The 22,530-nt window shown below is 35.4% G+C and overlaps 3 protein-coding genes across 3 annotated transcripts; all 3 read left to right on the top strand.

Moving 5' to 3' along the window:
* The first annotated feature begins 7,688 nt into the window (after positions 1-7,688).
* LOC118263903 (lipopolysaccharide-induced tumor necrosis factor-alpha factor homolog) lies at positions 7,689-9,880 on the top strand. The gene is made up of 3 exons (XM_035576133.2): positions 7,689-7,852; positions 8,746-9,052; positions 9,541-9,880. Exons 1-3 carry the CDS (start codon positions 7,807-7,809, stop codon positions 9,641-9,643), a joined length of 456 nt encoding a protein of 151 aa, XP_035432026.1. The 5' UTR covers positions 7,689-7,806; the 3' UTR covers positions 9,644-9,880.
* A 3,978-nt stretch (positions 9,881-13,858) lies between these two features.
* LOC118263906 (lipopolysaccharide-induced tumor necrosis factor-alpha factor homolog) lies at positions 13,859-16,666 on the top strand. Its single transcript, XM_035576137.2, has 3 exons — positions 13,859-14,026; positions 15,346-15,574; positions 15,956-16,666. Exons 1-3 carry the CDS (start codon positions 14,005-14,007, stop codon positions 16,056-16,058), a joined length of 354 nt encoding a protein of 117 aa, XP_035432030.1. The 5' UTR covers positions 13,859-14,004; the 3' UTR covers positions 16,059-16,666.
* A 2,332-nt stretch (positions 16,667-18,998) lies between these two features.
* LOC118263905 (lipopolysaccharide-induced tumor necrosis factor-alpha factor homolog) lies at positions 18,999-21,837 on the top strand. Its single transcript, XM_050705506.1, has 2 exons — positions 18,999-19,462; positions 21,473-21,837. Exons 1-2 carry the CDS (start codon positions 19,438-19,440, stop codon positions 21,820-21,822), a joined length of 375 nt encoding a protein of 124 aa, XP_050561463.1. The 5' UTR covers positions 18,999-19,437; the 3' UTR covers positions 21,823-21,837.
* The last annotated feature ends 693 nt before the right edge of the window (positions 21,838-22,530 follow it).

Here is a 22,530-nt window from a genome sequence, read left to right as displayed (position 1 = left end):
CATTCCTCGGTGGCTGGTCGCAGTTTTAGGACGTACCCGGGTCAAAACCCGGGTACGTATTTAGACATATAGGGTGTTTTTCCACTAGAGACGTCGCGGTGGATGTGTTTGGCTTCCACCAATCATATTCATTGGTACATATGTGAATATGATAAGCTGTGTTGCTTAACACTGGTGGAAACGGGTGCAACTAAGAAATTTTTTTATGGAAAGATGCTTGCTATCGATGGGTTTTCTACTGGTGCTGCACTGCACATCTTCCTCGTGCAGCTGCTTAGCGGCAGCACATCTTCATAGTACATCACACTCGTACCTCTACATAGCTTAGTATCAGTGCAAACGGTCACATAGTTTAAAAGCTTATCTATTACATCCTCACTGCTTAGCTACATAGCAAACCCCTGGTGGAAAATCACCCTTAAACGTAGTAAATATGTATCACATATATATACATTTTTAATTTAATCTTTCTCAGTACATGAGAGAGAAAGTGAAAATAAACAGTAGCGACGCGACTGGTGTTCAGTTCAAAACTTTTGCGACGCACTCAGACTGACCCTAAAGTGAACTCGAGATATTTTCTAACTTTTTTATAGCATTCACTGATACCAAGCTCGCAGGTATTCACGTCTGATTGTACTGTTAATGAAAAGCGAAGCTGTGAGACAATTGACAAACATTACCATTTATTTTGTTTTTGTTTTTACTTTGAATTGTGTTCTTGATTAGGTTAAATATATTTGATTTTGGATCATTTTAATACTTACCTACATGGAGTACGTGATCGTGTATTATTTCCAGATAAAGATTTATAAGACACTAGCGGACCCGACAGACGTTGTCCTGTCTACACGTCTTTAATTTGAAAATTTTAAACTTTTTTTAATAAGCTAAAACTTTCTGGACCTTTTTGATGAAAATTGTTATTCAAATGTTATGACAATATCTAACGTCATTAATATTTGACACTGCGATGGTTGCGCCGTCTGTCGGATCCAATGTAAAACATTCCAAAATCAACAACTACTGATAAATTAAAAATTAATCAAAAAATCATTGTCCAGCTGACAAAATTGTGAATCTAAACCATTCTCAGATCCCCTTGAACACACACAAAAAAGTTCATCAAAATCGATCCACTCGTTTAAGAGAAGTTCAGTGACATACACACTTACAGAAGAATTATATATATAAAGATGTAGCAGTTTAATAAAATTGATACTTTAAAAAAACCTTATAAGTTTTTTTTGAGGATGGAAAACATCTTATGATTTCTTCCGCCTTGTGAGTGAGTGAGAGTATCAGAATCTTACTGAAAAGGCCACTCTGTTTCTACTCCTACTTTTCGATCGCTAGGCAATCCACAGAAACCTTATAACCAGGCCCATTATAGGAACTTAACCAAGAAGATTTATACTATGTACATAAAAGAACATAGAATCTGATACATAGTATGTTTGTATGAGGAAAATTTCACTAACAACCATTACACGCAATTAATCTAAAAATAACCATCCCTCATTTCCTTTCAAAGCAGTCTACAACCTACATTCTAAAGGGAATATAAAAGTGAAACTGCGGCGCAGACATTGAAATCCGTTGACATAGATCTGTAGGCTTACTAATGGGGCGACATCTCAATTAGGCGATTGCTTGCTGTGAGCGTCGCGGGACAAATACGGCCTTTGTGAACCGAGTGACGGGCGCTCGACGAGTTGAGGGTTCCTCATTATCATCAGAGAACAGATGAGGTCAGAAAACCAAGGATATTCAGCCATGACACATAGTAGTTTTGTAAAAATAATGACGGTTTACTTATGTATCGAGAAAACCTTTTTTTGTGGTAACGAGTAGACGGATCACTTGATGGTAAGCAAGCCTCGCCGCCCATGGACACCCGAAACACCAGTGTCGTTCCAAGCGCGGTACCGGCCTTTTGAGGGTTAGGAATTTAGGGTTGTTAGAGAATCTACTAGTTTCGAGTCACAGAGGGACTCTTCATCATGAGTCGTGCGCAGACGCGGAGACGTCGTGCCTGCTGTAGGCTGCGCGACGTCGCCTTAGTAGAGTTTTCTCAACATATTGACGTGAGTAAACCGTTATTATTTTAAGTTAGTTTAGTATGTTTCACAATAGTTATTATAAAAACAAAGTAATTTTGTTCCGGAGAAGGCACACCTACTTACTCACGTGTTATGTTGAAATACCTGTTCAAATTATGTTGAAATAACTAAAACTCTTCTATTCGGTACTCCAGACTCATACTGTCCAGTGTATAGAAACAGCTAGAGGATACATAATAAATTTGTTAACAGTTATGACTTTGAAATAGTATACTCACCTTTACTTTTCAACTAGTAGTATCTTTACCTTTCAAGCAGCTATAACATAATAAAGCTTGATGAGAATCACAGGGCTTTAAAATGTATGAATTTGAAAGTGTGTACGAGGAAACGCATTAGATATTCACGCATATATGATACCCTGTTCGTAAAGGTGATCGTTTAGAACCTTTGTACGTAAGGCGAACTGGCGAACCCTTCTTACGCACTGCGGTACGTGCGTTTGCACGATGTCATGGGATAGTCGAGTAACTGGTACGTGTAGAAAGACTAAGCGCCTGTTTTACCATCTCCATATAAGTACCCGATAAACTTATGTGACAGATAGTTCATACAGGTTCTTAATTCGAATTTATCTGAGACATAGCGGCTATCTAGACATTGTGAAACAGGCCCTTTTTTTTTTGAGGGGGTAAAATCATCCAGTGACTTCTCCCGCCCTAGGTGAGGCGAGAGGGAGTGTCAGACTTTTACTGACTAAAAACCACCCCGTTCCTTCTCCTGCTTTGAGCCGGAGCCCCGGTAACCTTTTACGTTGTCCGCAGCTCCGGATAGGCCCTAAAACTTCAATACTGAACGACAGGTAAAAGATTTAAAAAAAAATTGTGCGTTTACAGCATTTAGCGTTGTTATCGTTATTTGAAACACGTACTTACATGTTGGAATTACTCAATTATGATAAAAATACAGGCCCAACGAAGCCTAGCATTAGCGTGTAACAATTTTAGTGGAATAGAAATGTTCCAAATGAGAAATTTTATTTAAATTCCTGCACTACATTATAAATGTGATATACAGAATAGTAATTGTATTACTTAAATAAATTTATTAAGTCATAACATCAGCAAGTGCACTCGATCGACTACTATACCAAGACAAAGGAAGCATAAAGTTTTTTTTCCGCGAGCACAGATGCTCTGAATAGTTCGAAGCTTTACGATCAAGAATATTACATTTTGGATACAAGTGACGTATGGGAGTTAGAAAAAAAAATGTTCCACAAGTTTATAGGTACCTGGTACATAGTACGTGTTCCGCGTGTAGCTAGAATTATTGTCACGTATAGAAAAACGCTTGTTTTTATTATTTCACGTTCAATTCTTTGTTTTAGGTATTTGTTGTGGTATGCGAGAGAAGAGAAACCATTGGATTAGGTAGGAAATGTTTATCAGCTAAAGGTATTTAGGAATCTTAAGTATTTGTATACCTCGCCGATGAATAACGTGATATTATGAAACTGTGTTGAGAACAAACAATGAGGTATTCAGTTAAGGTTTGGACAATTAAGTTATGAGTCACATTTACCAAGAGAAAAGTGGTTAGATAATAATAATATGTTCTAAAGTAGTCCTAATTCTAAGTTACCATACTATATTTTGGACTTCCTGTGGGAATTCTACTTAATTTTTTATGTTATAAGTCGGTATACGGACAGATGGACCACCCGATGGTAAGCAATCGCCGGCGCGCATGGACACCCGAAATACCATCAGAAGCGTTACAAGTGCGATGCCGGCCTTTTGGGCGTTAGGAAATTAATGGTTGTTGGGGAATCGGGCACTGGGAAGATTGGGAAGGGGGTAATTAGCCCTCCGGTAATCTCACTCATAAGGAAACACAGGTGTTGTTTCACGTCGGTTTTCTGTGAAGCCGTGGTACAAAGATTCGTGGCGAAGCATGGCTCTCCCCAGTCAGAAACTGAAACATTTTGATACAAGTAATCATGCTGACGGGCTAAGAATAGTGGACATCATATTAAACGGAAAACTAAACAAACATACTAGTTTAAACAAACAAAATAAATGATCCTAATTCAAAGTGATCCCAAAACCAAATTCAAAATGGAAATGTATTTAAACAAGAAGACATCCTTCGGTCCCATACAATCTATTTAGGTAATTGTACGGTCGTTGACAAAATTATATCCGTTGATTGTACCCCGTTCCTGCAATCCTAGTAGGACGTGGACTGCATTGGTAATATACTAATATTGAATTATTTGAAATTTTAACGAACTACGGTCGTCTGGCTGTTTGTTTCAAGTGGTTTTGCTGTGTATAGGATGCTTAGAATGATCTAGTTAGTCTCCAAAGAAGTTAATAGAGGTGCATATTCAATAATACGTTTCGTTATTTGTAAGTAGAGTCACATTGTTGTAAAGACGAGCCTATGGGTGAACACTCAAAGAGCCATCATACCACTACAGATAGGGCCCAGTAGGGCTATGGCTGATCCGGAGCTGCACAATACCTAGCGGGTTTACCGGAGCTTCGGCTCGAAAAGCAGCATTAGGAACGAGGTGGTTTTTGGTCATTAAGAGTCTTACACTCCCTAGGCACGCCCACGGCACTCAAGGCGAAAAGCTCATTGGAAGATATTCTTACCACAATAAAAATGGGTGAACAATTAACACGGCTCTCTGTATTAAGCATGGTATCTCTCTGTTGTTACTAAACATTTGCGTTGTAGAAATTAAAAATAAATATACCAACACATTTCGTCGTTTACGTATTTGCAACTTACCTTTCAACAAGCCAGAAAAATAAAGATCAAAAGTTCCCCAAAAGAAAATAAGAACTAACAAAAGATTTACTAATTTAGTGATTACTAAAACAAAGTAACGATTCGTAAGGATAAAGGCGTTCGTTTCTCTATAAGTGATGGATTGGTAGGCACAGCGCTTGCGTGTTCACCCATTAGTCAAATAGCTTTTCCATCAAGATTAACTTATCTGTTTGGCTGACTACTACAAAGTTATTTCAGGGGACGTCGCTTATATGTCAGAGTAGGATGGAGATAGAGAGAGAAAGAGACAGATGATTTTGTATGAACGAAATGATTTTGACGAGATTGTGCAGATTGTGTTATCAAATGGATGGTATTGTTAAAGGTGATTGAACTAATTGCTTTCTTTGGAAGGTCATGTAAGCTACGTTTAGTGTCAATTGGGATTTGGTGTAGCCTTCTTATTTATAGACTTAATTTTATTGTAACTTTCGTGAGACATACTAAATTAATTCTTAATATGTTATCGGCTTACTCACGTAACCGTATGTCGAGTAACTCGACTTGTTTCAAGCTATACTAGAGGCTCATATTCATGAGGAGCATTCCGTGACAATTTCCGCTTGATCGCTCGTAATCGATTACATAATAAATAATAAATTAAGAATTGTTGCAGGTTAATTTCTGTTATTTCTGTCCTCATCTATTTTTAGATATTCTGATATTTAAATAATCTATTTTTACATATTCTTATTCTCATAGAGTCTGAGTCTTAGTCTGAAACATATCATTCAATGAATTTAAAACATAAATGAAAATACAGATAAGCTCAAAATAATATGCACTTGACTCTTATTTGTAAGATTTGGTGATTCAGCACTATGTAGAGATACAGGTGACTCATTTATTTGTGTATTATGTCGATTGTAAATGACTCAGAATGTTATCATGTTATCACGGATGTATTTTTATCACGTGAAATAAACACGTAGGGCACTTAATCCACATACTGTCAACTTAATGCCATTAAATATACATTTTCAAAGAGAAACTGTTATCTACAATTAAATATTGTTTTCATTAAAATGTCATAAGATAGTCATAGATTTTTTTTTGAAGGGGGAAAAACATCCAATGACTTCTCCCGCCTTGGGCAAGGCGAGAGGGAGTGTCAGACTCTTACTGACTAAAAACCACCCCGTTCCTTCTCCTGCTTTTCGACCCGGAGTCCCGGTAAACCCGCTAGGTAGTCCGCAGCTCCGGATCAGTGATATAGATGTTACATCATTAATCCGACGTGAAAAACGCTTACGTATTGTTTCGTTGTGTGAGTGAGGTTATCAGAGGCCCATTTGCCCTCCTTCCTGCCTGCGGTGTTTCGAGTGTCTATGGGCGGCGGCGATTGCTTACCATCAGGTGACCAGTCTGCTTGTTTACCGGCTTATAAAATTAAAAAAACAAGGTAATAACAATCGAACTCATAATAATATTTTTATAATAACTATCGTCGGACATACTAAATTAACAAAATATAACGGTTTTATGTAAAAATATGGCGATCAGCATGCTGGGTGACGTCGCTGCGTTTTTGCAGCGATGTTGCTCATGATGAAGAGTTCTTTGACTCGAAACTAGTGAGCTTTTCTCCACATACTCGTATTTACGTGGACAAATAGTTATTTATAGTAATTAGGACATAGCTTCCTGTCTTTTTATAAATAAATAACTAAATACACGTAACATGTATAACATAAAACATATATTTTATGTTAATCGGTTTTACCGTGCTAAATTATTCTATGGTAATCAAAATTAAGAGTATGTACCAAATATCAGATCGATTTGACACCAGGGTGGGGGTAAAATGCCAGATTAGACCCAAACAAACAAATGTAAACATAAATTATTTGTGTGGTAAATAAAACCGAATATTATGAAATGTTTATGCAATGGAACACCTGTCCATAGTGCAAATTGATAACGTAAATGTGTAATATACCCATGTGGGTGTAGGTATTACGCACTGGAGGTGTGTCCTATGTATGATAAAAGAAACACTATGAATAATCGCTAATCTATGTACTTATTTAAAAAAATATAATTTGGTTTGACATTCATATATATTCAATGTCAAATTGCTGACTGTGAATGAATAAGTTTTTTCTCTCAGTACTTTACATCGAATGCAGTGAAGTCTGAACAATTAAGGGCTGTCTTTATGCATATTTAATTTGGTATCCTTATTTGTTTTGAAGTTATAAAGCAGGCGCAAAATTTAAAAAAAAATCTGTCATTTTCTAAGAATTTTAATGACTTAAACTTAAACAATTTCGGAAAGATCCACCCACCATATCACCATCATGTCAAATATATCATTTAGTCAATTACTTATACTTGTCGGCCTGCTCCAGTAGACGACTCCAGAATGTGTCGAAATTTCCTTCCAAAAAATAATGAACCTGGCAAAAATATGGGTATACCATTTTTAGGTGATGTTTGTCCGATCAAATTTTAAACTTCAATGATTTAAGTTGCAAATAGTTTATTGGACAAATAGACTTCGTCACGCTAGCGATTCTGGCGATAAAATTACTCGTAGTACGGGAGTTTGGGCATACATATATTTCGATTGTTAAATTTATTTTATTTCAATTATTACTATATTGTACGTTCTACACCATATTGTTATACTGTAACAAACTTCGGACATTATTTGCTAAATAGGATAAATTGACCCAATTTATATTATAAAGGAGAAAACAATAGGTATTATTAGTTTTGCCTAAATAATGATAAGCTCAGTATTAGCGCTAGTGCCGATATCTGATCAGCGTCCGACGACAACTTATCAAGTATAAATCGTGTGTACATCGATAGGTGCTCAGTGCTATCTTTGGCGTTGAAAGAGAACAAAGTTACAGTGAATTCGGTGATAAAAGAGATTTATACTAATAATATAATGAATACCAACGAAATGCTTGAAAACCAGGAACAATTATACGACCGTAAGTTGAATAATATTGTGTTTATTGCCATTCATAAGATTAACTTAAGACAGTTGTCCAATCTTATCAAAAGTGTACTTAATCGTTTATTTTTAGACTTTAATTTTACTCATTATTATGTCATCTTTGACTCAACTATAATCTTACTAATATTATAAATGCGAATGTTTGTGAGTTTGTGTGTACGTTTGTTATTCAATTACGTCAAAATGGCTAAAGGAATCGAGATGAAATTTGGAACAGGGATAGATTATGGTCTGGATTAACACGTTTTTATCTCACGCGAAGAAATTAGTATTGCATAATTATTCTCTCTTCATGTTAAAGCAGAATTTATTTTCGTGAATTTTTAATAATAGGCTTGCCTAGTTATATTGATTAATCATTTTGTACACACATGGTTATACGATAGCCATAATGCTTTTTGTATGGTGACGTCTTTTATAAGTACCTATTGTCATTTCTGACTGATAAGGACTGGCAATTATAACATAACCTAAAGGTTTTCGTACACTCTTACGCAATCTTCATGGCACTAATGCGGCATGGCGTTTTTGCTTTGACGTTACGAAATATATCATACGACATAGGATTTAATGTTCAAATTTAAATAGCAAGCTAATTGCTAGGTTAGGGTCGTGCCGTTAAAGTGTAAAACGACCTTAACTTTAAAAATATTTAAGTGTATATTATAGCTTAATCAAGCATTAATTCACTCACTCACACACATTTTTAATTGATTTTGTCTGGACTTTAAAAGAGATTATGATCTCTGAGTTTGTTTTGGCATTTCTTCTCAGAGTAATCCGATAGGAAATTTTATTTAAGAGATGGACGTGTTACATTTACATTGTAACATCAATATCATTTATCAATTTTTATTTCTATTGCAGCTAAGGGTTTAGGTAGACCACCACCGTACACAGAATTTGCAACACCACCACCACCAGTGATAGTCCATCAGCCGCAAGTCAGTCCTGTCCCGATCCCAGAGCCAGTGGTTGTACTATCAGCCGTACCAGTGGTAGTCCATCAGCCGCAAGTCAGTCCAACCCCGATCCCAGTGTCTATGCCAGACAATGTTGGACCCGAGGCCATGTCCATGATTTGCAAGTCCTGCAACAAACAGATCTACACAAGGGTTGAACATAAACCCACTGCAAACACCTATTTGATTGCTGGTCTCTGTTGCTTGTTGCTGTAAGTATCTTTATAGGCATATTTTCTGTGATATTTGCCATCATGGCATAGTACGAGTTGCTTTTACGATTAAAGCAATCGTAACGAGAACGCGTGCGGCGCTCTGATTGGCCGGGTCCAACAAATTAACCAATCAGAGTGCCAAACGCTCTCACGTTTCGATGTCGTTAAACCTAAAACAAACTCGTGCTAAGGGTACAGAACAGACACATTTAGTCTTGTCAATTACTGGAGTTTAAACTGTTAAATATGAGTGACGTAAAGTTAGTTATAGATCTACTCTTTTATTCAGTATATTTTTTTTAGCACCAAGTTATCCAGCCAATACTTGCCTGTTTTATTTAGACTGTGATGCAAGAGTAACTGCCTTTTGCATTAATATCTTTTCTCTTTCTTAACGATAATAGCCGCCCCTAAGGCTACCCACTGACCTAGTTTCTAAATTAATATCAAGCATTATCATCTAATCATTGTTTTTCTCTTAACAGATGCTGGCCCTGTGCGTGCTGCGTATACTGCTCAGCTAGCTGTCGAAACATAGACCACTACTGCCCAAACTGCGACTCCTACATTGGTACCTACACACACTAGCACTTAACACTTGATAAAGGGATCCTTTATCGAAAATGTTATGGAGAAAATACATGGTTTTGATAATCAAATCGTAAGCACGGGGCAATATCGCTCAGGTACTTACAATAGATTTGATTGAACGATGATTGAACGGAACTTCTGCCGTCATCGAATAAGAATCGACATGTTTTAATCGATAAAGATTTGGTGAATCGATTTCTATTGTGATCAATAAAGAATGAGTGTTAAAAATTATAGTGTGTTTTATTTTATTTAATGATTTTAATTGTTAACCTTGAACCGTCTTATTTGATCTTTCAAATGGTTCGCTTATAAGGCAGGTTGCTTTATCGTCGGCCACATCTTCGCTTACCATCAGGCGAGCTGGTGGCCAAACGCCATCCTATTAAGTATTAAAAAAACACTACATATCTTTTACGTTTGACTAGTATGATGATGAATCACTTGCTCTACTTCTCTACTTATAATAAAAAACAAATAAAGAAATAGGAAAAGTGACTCTATTTGTTTATTACCGAAATTCAATACTGAAAATTCAGTAAAATATCCAGAACCGACAAAGCATCAAAGATAAATCCTCGATTTGATAGTTAGGCTAAATATTCATAAGTAGCTCTTTACAACTAGTGACTAATAATGTACTTTACAAACGGGGAAATACATAGCGATGGAAACATGTATTAACATGTTAAAATTAAAATTGATTAAATTAGTCATTAGTAATGGCTGTGACACTTTATACTGGGTTAAAAATACTTATTGTGAATATTAAGTATACCTTTTCATTTGTGTTAGGGACATAAGTTATGTTCCTAAGACAAAATATAATTATTAGAACTATCATTGACTGAGTTTGGTGTAGAGAGTCGTTGCAAGTGCGACTGCCGGGCAATGACGCCTATAATTACACTCCGTAAATGGCAATAGGCTCATACCCTATTACATGGGACATATAAGACTAATGGTGAAAAGTGAGTGTACATTGTAAAGCGGCATTATGTGTCACAATGTGCACCTCTATTTATCCCTCGGAGGATAAAAGACGGAATGATAAGAGAAGTTTGAAATCGCTAATCCGCATTGAGCAAATATTTAACGATTCCTGTTGGACCTTTTCCTTGCAAGAAGACGCCTTTGATGTATTATTATCGTTTATCTTAAATCATGTCACTGATCCATAAATGAGGAAGCCTACTTGCCGCAATCAGTGCGGTATCGCATTGACAGGGCACAACTGTCTGCTGCGTCCTGCTGTACCAGCGACGCTGCTCTACGTGTCCCGTCTGCACGACTCCACAAAGGTGGAGCAGATTGTGTAGTTCATCAAGATCAAGGCAAAGCTTTATCTGAAGGTCGAACAGCTGCACTCTCAGCACAGAGTGGACTTCAAGTCCTTTGTAGTCAGGGTGCCGACTGAACATCTGTCGATCTTAATGAAAGAGGAGCTTTGGCCGCGGGGTGTAGTCTACCGACGGTTCCGAGGTCGGCTACCGGACACTGTGCGACACACGACGCCGTCTCTTCGTGTGACCTAGTTATTAAGCAAAATTAATTATTGTAATATTGTTTGTAATGTATATTTATACATTTTAATGTATTAGTTTATAGTATTTTATATGGGCCTATGAAGCCTGAAATAAATGAATATAATTTCAAACTTATAATTAGAAATTATAAGCCCAGGCTTCATCACGATGTTTTCATTTCCTTTCTATTTAAATACCACCGACTGGTAGTACCCCAAGTAAAATAAAATTATGCTCTGAAAAAGTCACATTGGTACTTGCCGTTGGTAGGTTTCGAGCCTTTGCCCACATGTATGAGGAGCGGGCGTCTTAAACCTGCAGGCCACCATAACAGTTTTACTTAAGTATTACTCGTACGCGACAAGTTGAGACCTGCGTGAAACAAAGTAGGTAAATGTTATAATACCTAATTCATTAAAAATAAGTAGTATTAACAATGTCGGCAATAATTATAAATTGACAATTAATTATAACATACAATATCGACAATTATTATTATTTATTTCATAATTATTATACTGTAAACTCTTCGCTCAGGTCTCAACTAATCGCGCACGGGTTATACCTACATGTATATAATATAAGAAGTTTGTCTTTATCTTGCAAATGTTGACTGAAAATAAAAGATTAAACTAAAAGCGTCATTATCTATAGCAGGTGCGCATACTTTTTATCAATTAGTCTGATAATCCAGACGGTCACAGATCTACAAATTAAGGAAAAAGTTGTAAAATAATTATATTATGACGTAAGTACAAAGAGGAGATGCCAAAATGTAATCGACATTATGACAAAAAGAAAGGCCCTGACCAATGATATTATAAGTCATGAAAATCATGTGTTGATAGGGTATAAACGCTCATAAATAGGGCCCATTAAAATGTGGACACTTGGCAGGTAGGTAGTTCGCAACCGGCTGCCACGCAATGTGTAGCGGGTTCGATTCAGACACGAAGCAACTCTTTGTGTTATCCACAATTCCTGTAAACGCACGTACCTCACAGGATAAAACCCTTGTGTGGGATGTTTTTTTTTTTTTATTATAGACTAAAATAGTTTTCAAGAGTAAGCAAGCACGTATATTTCACGTATTATCCCGAGTGAGGCTTTAACAAAAATATGTAATCTTAAAGTATTTTTAGGTTAATCATTAATTGGCAAAGAATTTTATAAAATGTTACTGCTGGGTACCTATGTACGTAAGGCACGTGTTTTTTCAACAAGTTTGTTATCTAACGCGTAATGTAAACTACATGAAGAGATATGAAGGATGGTCAGTCAATATTTACAGCGGTACTTTACCTTATGTAAATACTTGTATTTTACATATTTTATTAAGTTTTGGAAATACACTTGGCAGCAAATTCAGACCAAATATTATAACTGAGTATTAACTACGTATAAATGTTAACGTAACACCTTTGAAGTCTATGCGGACGAATTTTTTGATGCTTTGTAAATAGTAATTACAACAAAACGTCACGCCTTTTTATTCCCGAAGTGGTAGCATTACGGCACGTAATGCCGGTATACAATGTACACCCAGTTTTCACCATTTCTGTTATAAGTCCCATGTAATGGGAGTGAGCCTATTGCCATATACTGGGCACAATTCCAGATTCCGTGCTACTACTGAGAAATTTTCGAAAAACCGAAAAAAAGCTGTAATACTTTGCCCGACCCGGAAATCGAAACTGAGACCCCTTGTCCGACAGTCGCACTTGCACAGTAAATAAGTTTTAGATTTGTTGTTTTTTTTCTAAGTTTTCTATTTTTGTTGTAAAATATAATAATATTAAGTACTATAATATATTTAATGTTCAATAAAATAAATGACAATCGTAAAAAAAACCCGTATAAAACTTAATCTGTCCCGGCCATTGAACTTAATATATTTTCCTTAACTTCCGAATCACGTGTCTATACCTGTTGCAATTAAAATATCAATTACGAGTATTTATAAAAACTAGTGGTCGCCTAGTGGTCGAAATTCGACCATATACGATTTAATTTACAATACCACTTAACATACGTTCAAGGATAATTTGTATTTAACGAATTGCTATTAGTTTTGTAAAATTCAAATTAATATATTCCGGCGCATCATGAATAACCAAACCTCCTTCAATTAGAAACCTCTTTTCATATGAGACGTGAGAATATCATCGCAATGTCTGTCAATTTTGACGTTTTGTCAAATACGATACTATGTATGGTAGTGTGTGTAATGTTTTATTTATTAATTTAATGTATTTTATAAGCATTATTTTTGAAAAATATTAGCGTTCTAGACTTCTCCTACACATATACTATAAGTGTACCAAATTTTATGCTCCTACGTCCGCGCAATTTTCGTAAAAAGTGTTACAAAGTTTTTGCTTCACGTATTAATATATAGATATAATCATTCACAGATTAGTGCTTATCAATAAAATAAAACTGATAAATGGACCCACAAAGTGAGATTTGCAAAGAAGATATTTTTTGACCTTAATTATTTAAGTTTTCCTTTTACAAATTTTGTTTTTTGAAGGCTTTCCCCAAAACGGAAAATAATGATAAATTAGATAAGTAATAAACATTTTACGTGTCCTAGCTATGAATCATAATATCATATATGTATGTTGTACGTTCGTATCAAAACTATCCAGCTTAAAATTGATAAAACACCTTATCTGAACCCGGTATCAGAATTCGCTGTTTATTTTATCTATAAATCGACGCTTTGCCGATCGTAGTTCAGTACAAGCAAACCCCTTGGATACTAACCTAGTCTAAGGAGTTAATTTGTGTTTAAAAAAGTAAAATAATAATAATAAATAAAGTGCTATTATGAGCTCTGACGGAATCCCACGTAAGTGATTTATTTTATTTAACTACAACATTTTTTTGTATTTTGTGTCTATCTGAAAGTAAATCCCAGGTCACGTGGATTTTCTAATAACCGATTGACATTTGAACTTATAGAACGAACGAGTATAATATTTATGGTAATTCCAATAAGCTTGATTTGGATATTCCTATTTTCGTACTATAGACAGACGCGTTTGATGAAAAGGTATATTAAAAACAAATCCAGAATTGAGCCAATTAGAGTAATTCCTAATTAAAACCAATGTCTAATTAATATTGATTCGTTCACCAAGGTGTGTACCAGTAAACGCGCCCAATTTTTATGAGTTATGTCACTAGTTCTAATCTTGAAAGGGCGTGTCTATCGTTAAAACTTCTATTGATAATGGACAAATATTTTCTTTTATCTGAAACTAAATTGGTTTTTGAAAATACACTTTATTTTAAGGTATACGAATAAGATTTATTATTAGTCAATAATCGATGTCATCATAGTCCATAGTCAATCATTAACAAATTAATAGTCAATCAGAAAGTTAAATATTCTTTTCTTTTCTATACCTTTTAATAATCTTTTCATATTAATTATTATACCTATATGAAAAAGTAAATGAAACAAACAAAAGAGTGAAGTACCATTGAATATAGAAAACTTCCATATTTAATAAAGAGTTTGTCAATTTAGTAACAGTATGTTAGTACATATTTACAAGTACGAGAGATAACACTATCTTTAATATCTAGCCTTCAGTTAAGTGATTCACATGTCCTCATTCAGAAACTAACTTTTAAAGAGGTGCACTTAAAAATAACCTCATTTACAGGTATAATTAATTATGTAAAATTTGTGGATCCCGCGAATTATGTTTCGCCTTAAAAATATTTTTCTACGCGCCTTTGTTGATTTTTTCTCACATAAGAATCTTTTACTAACAAACGAACGCCAAAAAAAAGAATTAGCGAAATCGGTTCAGCTATTCTCGAAATTTGTGCTTAGCAACACATTCTCCGATTCATTTTTATATTAAAGATAGAGATAGTAAACGATTCACTACATATTGTTTAATACACTCCTTTATATCAATACATTATTTTCGAATTTATCAAAAATGGAATTAGATGGAAATCTGTCATCTAAAGTTTTAGCGAACATAGTAATATTTTACCACGTGGACAAAACGTATGCAACAAAAATTTGTTTCTAATCTGTACATCACTTTAAAGGTTTAACTGAGACAGAAAGCATTTGGCATTAATCCCATCAATGTGCAACTTAATTTAAAATAATTGAAGTTAAAATATCTCATTGTTTGCTCACAGAAAAAGGCCAGCCCCCACCATACGACAGCGGTGCTGAAGCGTCAAGCGGAGTCAGATACCAAAGCGGTCCAGCTCAACCACAAATGGTGGTCCCAGTAGTCATGGCCCACCCCATGGGGCCCAAACCTACCCCATTCACCTGCCCATCATGCAACCAACAGGTTGTCACCAGGGTAGAGCACAAGTCCACAACTAAGACACATTTGTTCGCACTCCTGCTTTGTCTAATGTAAGTATTATGGTTTTATTCACAGCTATGATTCTTGACAGTTCATTGCTGCATTATGGGTCTCCTTTAAATGGGACATCTTGCCACACATAGTTATCGGGTTGAAAATCAGACTTTTGTTTTACTCGTTATTAGATCAAACGACATCAAACTTAGCTTTAACTTTATTTTATTCTAGCTTTTGTTCGCGTTCCCGTGGGATAAAAATCCCATCACCCAAGTCAGCTCATACCCGTATACCAAATTTAATTAAAATGCGTTCAGTAGTTTCAAACTTAAGTGTGGACAAACATCCAAACAAACTTTCACATTTATAATATTAGTATGATTTGATATGAAACTTTTAGCAGCATTTTTGTAACATATATTTTGTATTTACAGATGTTGTCCCTGTGTCTGCGTGCCTTACTGTGTGGACAGTTGTCAGAATGCTGACCACTACTGTCCGAACTGCAGCGCATACATCGGCAGCTACAACCATTAATTCAAACGAAGAGTGCTATAGGTTTCTAACAAACAACTTAATGTCGAAGACAATGCGATAAGCGTTAACAATAACGTAATCTTATCTCGCTAGTTCTATTTTGCCAACATGACCTCATGTTCTAACAATTCATCGATTACTTTTCAATGGAAAACTACGATGAATTAATAATACTTTTCAGCAGTTTCCTTCCAAATTTCCTGTTTAAAGTTAACGATAAAATATTCTATAGATATGATAAAAAAATGATAACATTTTTTCCTGTCGAGTTGATATCATATCAACGCTATTTTCTCTATTACCGAGAAAATGGTTAAAGACTTTTCAAATACACATGACAATACTATTGTATGTGAACTAAAATGTATTATTTATTATGAAATTATGCATGACATAATTTATGCGGGTAAGTTAAGTATATACCCGCATAAATAAAGGTCCTCGGCTTCATGGGTGGAAGTCCCCATAGTAATTTTATAGGCCTACAAAAGTCTATATGCTTTAATTACCTGTGGATTAGTATATAATGTGTGTTTGTAATGTTAATATTTTGTGTTGTTATTGTAATAAAACTATCTACATTTTAATACAAATAAGATAACTGTAAAGTTTGTTTTATTTTGTTGACCCTTAATATAATGAAAGTGAATAGTAAAAAACGAAATTAAAAAACAAAGAGAACTTAGCCATTTCTATTTACAATTTAACTTACATATATTTATTTAATATCCTCTGAAATTACATTTTAAATACTACTTACAAAATACAAAATAAAATAATATTTAAAAATATAAAAATAGGAGCCGACTAGTAGCGGGAGCATGGTCCAAGCTACCGGTGTTTAGGTCTCCAGAGACAGAAATCTCCTCATAATACGTGCCGTTTCGAGGAGTACTGCCTTTTGCATCAGGCCCTTGATCCATCCGTCCAACCCCAGCCTCCTAAGGTGGTTGTCGAGACTGTTGGGTACAATTACAATTAATTCAGATAGAGATGATTCAGACCACCACAGACGGGCCCTAGTAGGGCTGACGCCTGATCCAGAGCTGCGGACTACCTAGCGGGTTTATCGGGGCTTCCCGGTACATATACGTAGTTTTATATTTTACCTTTATCAAAGAAGATGTAAAAAGTTAGAATTCAGACTAATGTAAATGATAAGATTAAGAAATACTAAGTAAGTTTATAATCGCAGATTATTTTAAGATAGTGTGTTAATTCTAATGGTAATATTATGTTTCTTTTATTGATTTAAATGTGTTGAATTATTTGTTACTTAATTTAACTAGTCAAACAACCATCAAATTAGAAAAATATATTTATTTTCTATCTGATCTTATAAATTAACTCTTGGTGGCATAAAATACGATGTCTGTATATAATTTAATCTGTAGCACAGGTAACTATTACGGTGCACTATACTGATGAAATATTACAAAACTTTTTAATAATATTTATGTTTAAACATCAAATATTACAAACATAGATAAGTTTAAGTACATTACAATTTAGTTTTAACATGTATTAAAATACATTGAACGGGCTGGTAGCACACGTTAGACGTCAGGTAGATCGGGGGGCAGTTTGGGATCATAGTCAAGGAAAACGCAAATAGTAGTCAAGCCCACCTATGCGAAGCGTTTAAAGGACAAACTAAAATAAAATTACATTGTAATTATAACAACTGAGTCATGCGTTCTGTGAGGTCAAAGTATCAAGGAATTAAATTAACTGTACAGTGCTAGCTCGTACATACACACTGACTTACTATCTATTTATACCTACATATAATCTATTTGATGACAGTCAAAATCTCCTCACTTTTTTCATAACTTAATGATAAATAGATACTGAGAAATGCGCTGTTTTGTTCTTGTGTAATTTAGATCATATACTGATGTTTGTTTATTAATTTTGTTGTACAAGTATGGAGCTAAAAATGCAAAGAATCTATGTGTAAACAAATACTTTGATTCAGAGCTAGAAGTACAAACAATATCTTTCCGTCTTTTGATGTTAGTTATGTTGGCGTTATATCTAAGTGCGTATGCCGTTAATAGGTTAATGAGCATAACATTAAATTGATGACGTTTTAGGATTTTTAATTTTCATTATCTACGGATGATGACAGGGTATAAAATTAAAAAAACCATTTAGTCCGTCAGATAGGTATAAATGAAAAAATATTAGACACGAATCAAAGTTTAGGAGTGGGGTGAAATACTTCATTTCTACATAGAAAATGTACCTAGAAGCGACGTCACGCGATATTTCGTAAAGTATTTGTTTCAGTAAGAAAATATAAAATACGTATCTAATCTTTTAAAATAATCTATAAGACGGACATTAACATAAAATTTTTAATTTTTTTTTTGTTTAAATTTTCTTTCGACTTTTAAGAGGGGTCGTTGAGCTCGTTAAACGTACCTTTATAGTTATTTTTCTATATATCAAAATCTCGAACTTCTCTGAAATATATGTTTCGTAAACTGTTGAACCGAATCTGCCAAATTGCTCATCGGTGAATGATCAATTCGGTCAATTCTTGGGAGCGGCAAAGTGTTATTGAGTAGTTTCTGGTTTCATAGAAATGTGCTATTTATATAGGTAAATCATGTACAGCTCATGTCTTATTTCATGGGACTTATAACATAATTGGTGAAAAGTGGACGGTGGAGTGAAGTCTTTATCCACCACCTCTGTCTACCCCTTCTGTAGTTAAAATGTTTAATTACGTCATATAGTTAAATAAAATAGTGAGAAGAATGTAAAGAAATGTCCTGAAATCTAAAATTCGATTGCTTATCTCAGACATCAGCTAACACATATAAGCCTCGCAGTATTTACTTTTTACGCGTACACATGTACCGGAGCGAGGTCAATTTGCATAATGATAAATTTATAATTATTTTAGAAAATGGTTGGCAACATTGAAGAGCATAATGGCATTAGTCAGCGCACGCCACTCGCTACGAGCTGTAGTTTTTAATGTTAATAATAGTAAACGACACTAGCGTAATAAAAATCATTTAAAAATACAACTACACACTTGGCTATAAAGTTGAAAATGCAATACAATAAAATATATAAATAAGTAATAAAAAATTAAGTGTTAATAAAATCGTTATATTATCGCAAGTTATTTTATTAAATAAATAATAAATGCAAAAAAGCAATAGTTATTAGTGTTGTGCTTGACGTCGAGAACATCTGAACAACTTCAGATAGATCTAGGTATTTAGTATCGTTATCTGTTTTCGGCGCTATTTTTAACGTGAATCAACTCATCGTATGAGAGACTCAGTTGAGTTACGTACTTCGTTCGGAGAACAGTGAAATAGTGTTGTAAGAATATAATATCAAAACAAGTGCAATAAAAATGAACACCGGACAATATAATGACCGTAAGTATTTGTTTATTTATTTTTCTAAGCATAATAATTATGTTTTAGTATTGACACGCCTGAGTCCCGACCATACTTACCTTTGTAGTATACGGAAAATGTATTTTCTATAGTATTATTCGCCAAATATTTCAAAGACAGTCATTATAATGATACCAATACATATATTTTACGAAATACAAGTTGCCTTATAAAACCAATACTAGAATTTATTCGCGGAAGCAACGCCAATGTCAATGCCATACATTTTGATGAGCGGTGACGAAATAAAAAGCCGCGTCTAGACCTTCCAGGCGTAACGATTGTGAACAAAAAATCAGTCTACCGGCGTCCATAGACGCTTAATAATTATGTTGTGTTGTATTTTTTTTTGAGGGGGTTTATCATCCAATGACTTCTCCCGCCTTGGGTTAGGCGGGAGGGAGTGTCGGACTCTTACTGTTGACGTTGTCCGCAACTCCCGATCGGGCATCAGCCCTACTGGGCCCCATCTGTGGTGGTCTGGCTCTTTGAGGCGCGCGCGGAATGCGACATGTTTTGTTGTATATTGATATGTTTTTCCTTGTATACTTAGATAGAAGCTATATTATATCTGTATAGATAGGTATATAACAAATGTTGATTAGATAAATTTCAATCTTCGAACACGTGATGTGTCTGTCTCTGTAATCTGATTGTTTTTTTTTTAAGATTCTTGCATTGGATCACGTTTCTTGTATTATCATTGATGAACAGAAAAAATGTACGACACGTATTGTTTTTTAGTTTACTTTATTAGTTCCACTATTAATTGTGCTGCATCGTTTGTGTTATTTATTTTATTATGGTCGAATTTTTTTTTAAGTAAACCGGCGTTTAGCCATTATCTTGCCTATATTGGAGCACGCCTGCTCAATAGTAATTCACTAGGGCCTGTAAGACATCGATATACCCATACCCTTCGAGAATCACAAATAACAGAGCAGGTGATCTCGGGTTCGATTCCCGGCAAATTATCTGGAGTGTAATATATTTTGTGCCTAGTATCAACTCCAACTAGATAGGATTGACACCATAAATGAATAAATTTGCGTATTAAAAGACGTGTTCTATAGGTTAGACACTTATTATACCTAATTTATTTTACCTATTGGTTCCATATCCAATTATGTAACTATTGTTTAATTTGTTCAAATGGCAAGTTCGCTTCATTGTTATACGAGTGACGTAGACAAATAAATTAATGAGGCGCGTCCATTATACTGGCCAAATTCCAGACATTACCAGACATCTAAAATACTATGGTGATTCCTATGGTATTATAAGTATACGTAAGTATGCCGGACCTGTAGGTAGTTGTTACTCTTTTACCCAACAACTACTTACCTACAGATCCGGCATGAATGAAATTTTTGCCTATAGAGATTGTTTATAATCTGGACAAACTCATAACGTGGATGTTTTTTACTCTAGGAATGCCGACGAAACCGTAAACAGAGGCCAGTTTAGTCTTAGTCATAGTGAATTTAGGATTTTTTTGTACAAAACAAGTCATTAGCATTCTACTCTTGTGTACATTGTTAAAACTCTGTTAGTTGAAGTAGCGAAAATGGTATCGAGTTATCTATATAGCAAACTGTATATTATAAAAAGGTTTATATGAATTAACCACCTCTTCTTTTACATAATTGACCACATCCAGAACTTAACTGAAAAAATCATTTTAAACACTCAATTTGTGCAATCATTCATAAGCTAGTCGGCGCGTCGCGTTCCGTGCCTCAAAGAACCATCATAGATGGAGTACCCAGTAGGGCAGATGCCTGATCCGGAACTGCGGACTACCTACCGGGCTTACCGGGGCTCCAGCTCGAAAAGCAGGAGTAAGAACGGGGTGGTTTTTAGTCAGTTAGAGTCTGACACTCCCTCTCGCCTCGCCCAAGGCGGGCGAAGTCATTGGATGATTTACCTCCTTAAAAAGCCATATTTAAGTCTCATTTTTATTAACTTTCATTTTTTTTTAATTTCCAGCCAAGGGGCAGGGCATGCCACCGCCGTACACAGACTTACCGCAGGCTCCCCCCACCGCTCCTCTGTACCCCCCTCTGCAACCTGGAGGTATAGAACTACAGCAACAGCAACACCAGCAACAGCCCACAGTGATCCCAGTTCTAGTGGGGACACGGCCAATGGGTCCCAAACCAAGTACATTGACCTGTCCATCGTGCAATGCTGAGATCACCACAAGAGTGCAGTACATGAGTTCTACCAAAACCCACCTGTTTGCTCTTGGGCTTTGTTTATTGTGCGTATTTATTTCTGTTATCTTTTTTTACATCATTATAATTAAATTTTCTTTATTTTCTTTATGTAAGATGTAACTAACACATCAAGGTGAGATGAATTACAAAAGGCTGTGGTATTCAGCAAACTTGGTAATAAAGGTTTATGTTTATTCCTTCTCCATGATGAAAGAGGCCTTTTTCTAGTCGTAGGACATTTTAGGCTGGATGGCTATTACAATTGTTTTCTTAAATATTGAAGTGGAGGAAGTGGAGGTCTTCTCAAGACTCAATAATCATGGCAAGATTCAAAAAGCGAATTAATTAATTCGTATTTTTTCTGCATCTAGATGTGATCCCATAGTAGACCCATCGGATATAAAATAACTCACTTTTTCTTCGCTCTTTGCTTCTAATTTTCTGCAATTAATAATAATGTTTAACCTTTTATAATAAAATATCTTGACTTGGCTCACGAGGTTGTCGACATGTGGAATGTGGATTCGGCTATCGTTGTGCCGATAGTCGTGGCGGCCAACGGATTAATACCCAACAGCCTCGACAACCACCTTAGGAGGCTGGGGTTGGGCGGATGGATCAAGGGCCTGATGCAGAAGGCAGTACTTCTCGAAACAGCACGTATTGTGAGGAGGTTTCTGTCTCTGGAGCCCTAAATACACCGGTATTTAGGGCGCATGGGAGCATGGTCCAAGCTACCGGGCTTGGACCATGCTCCCGCTACTAGTCGTCTCCTATGTTTATATTTTTAAATATTATTTTATTTTGTCGTTTTGTATATATTATATT

Source organism: Spodoptera frugiperda, chromosome 27 (assembly GCF_023101765.2).
Source record: "Spodoptera frugiperda isolate SF20-4 chromosome 27, AGI-APGP_CSIRO_Sfru_2.0, whole genome shotgun sequence".
NCBI lineage: Eukaryota > Metazoa > Arthropoda > Insecta > Lepidoptera > Noctuidae > Spodoptera > Spodoptera frugiperda.
This window is presented reverse-complemented; position numbering and strand designations above follow the sequence as displayed.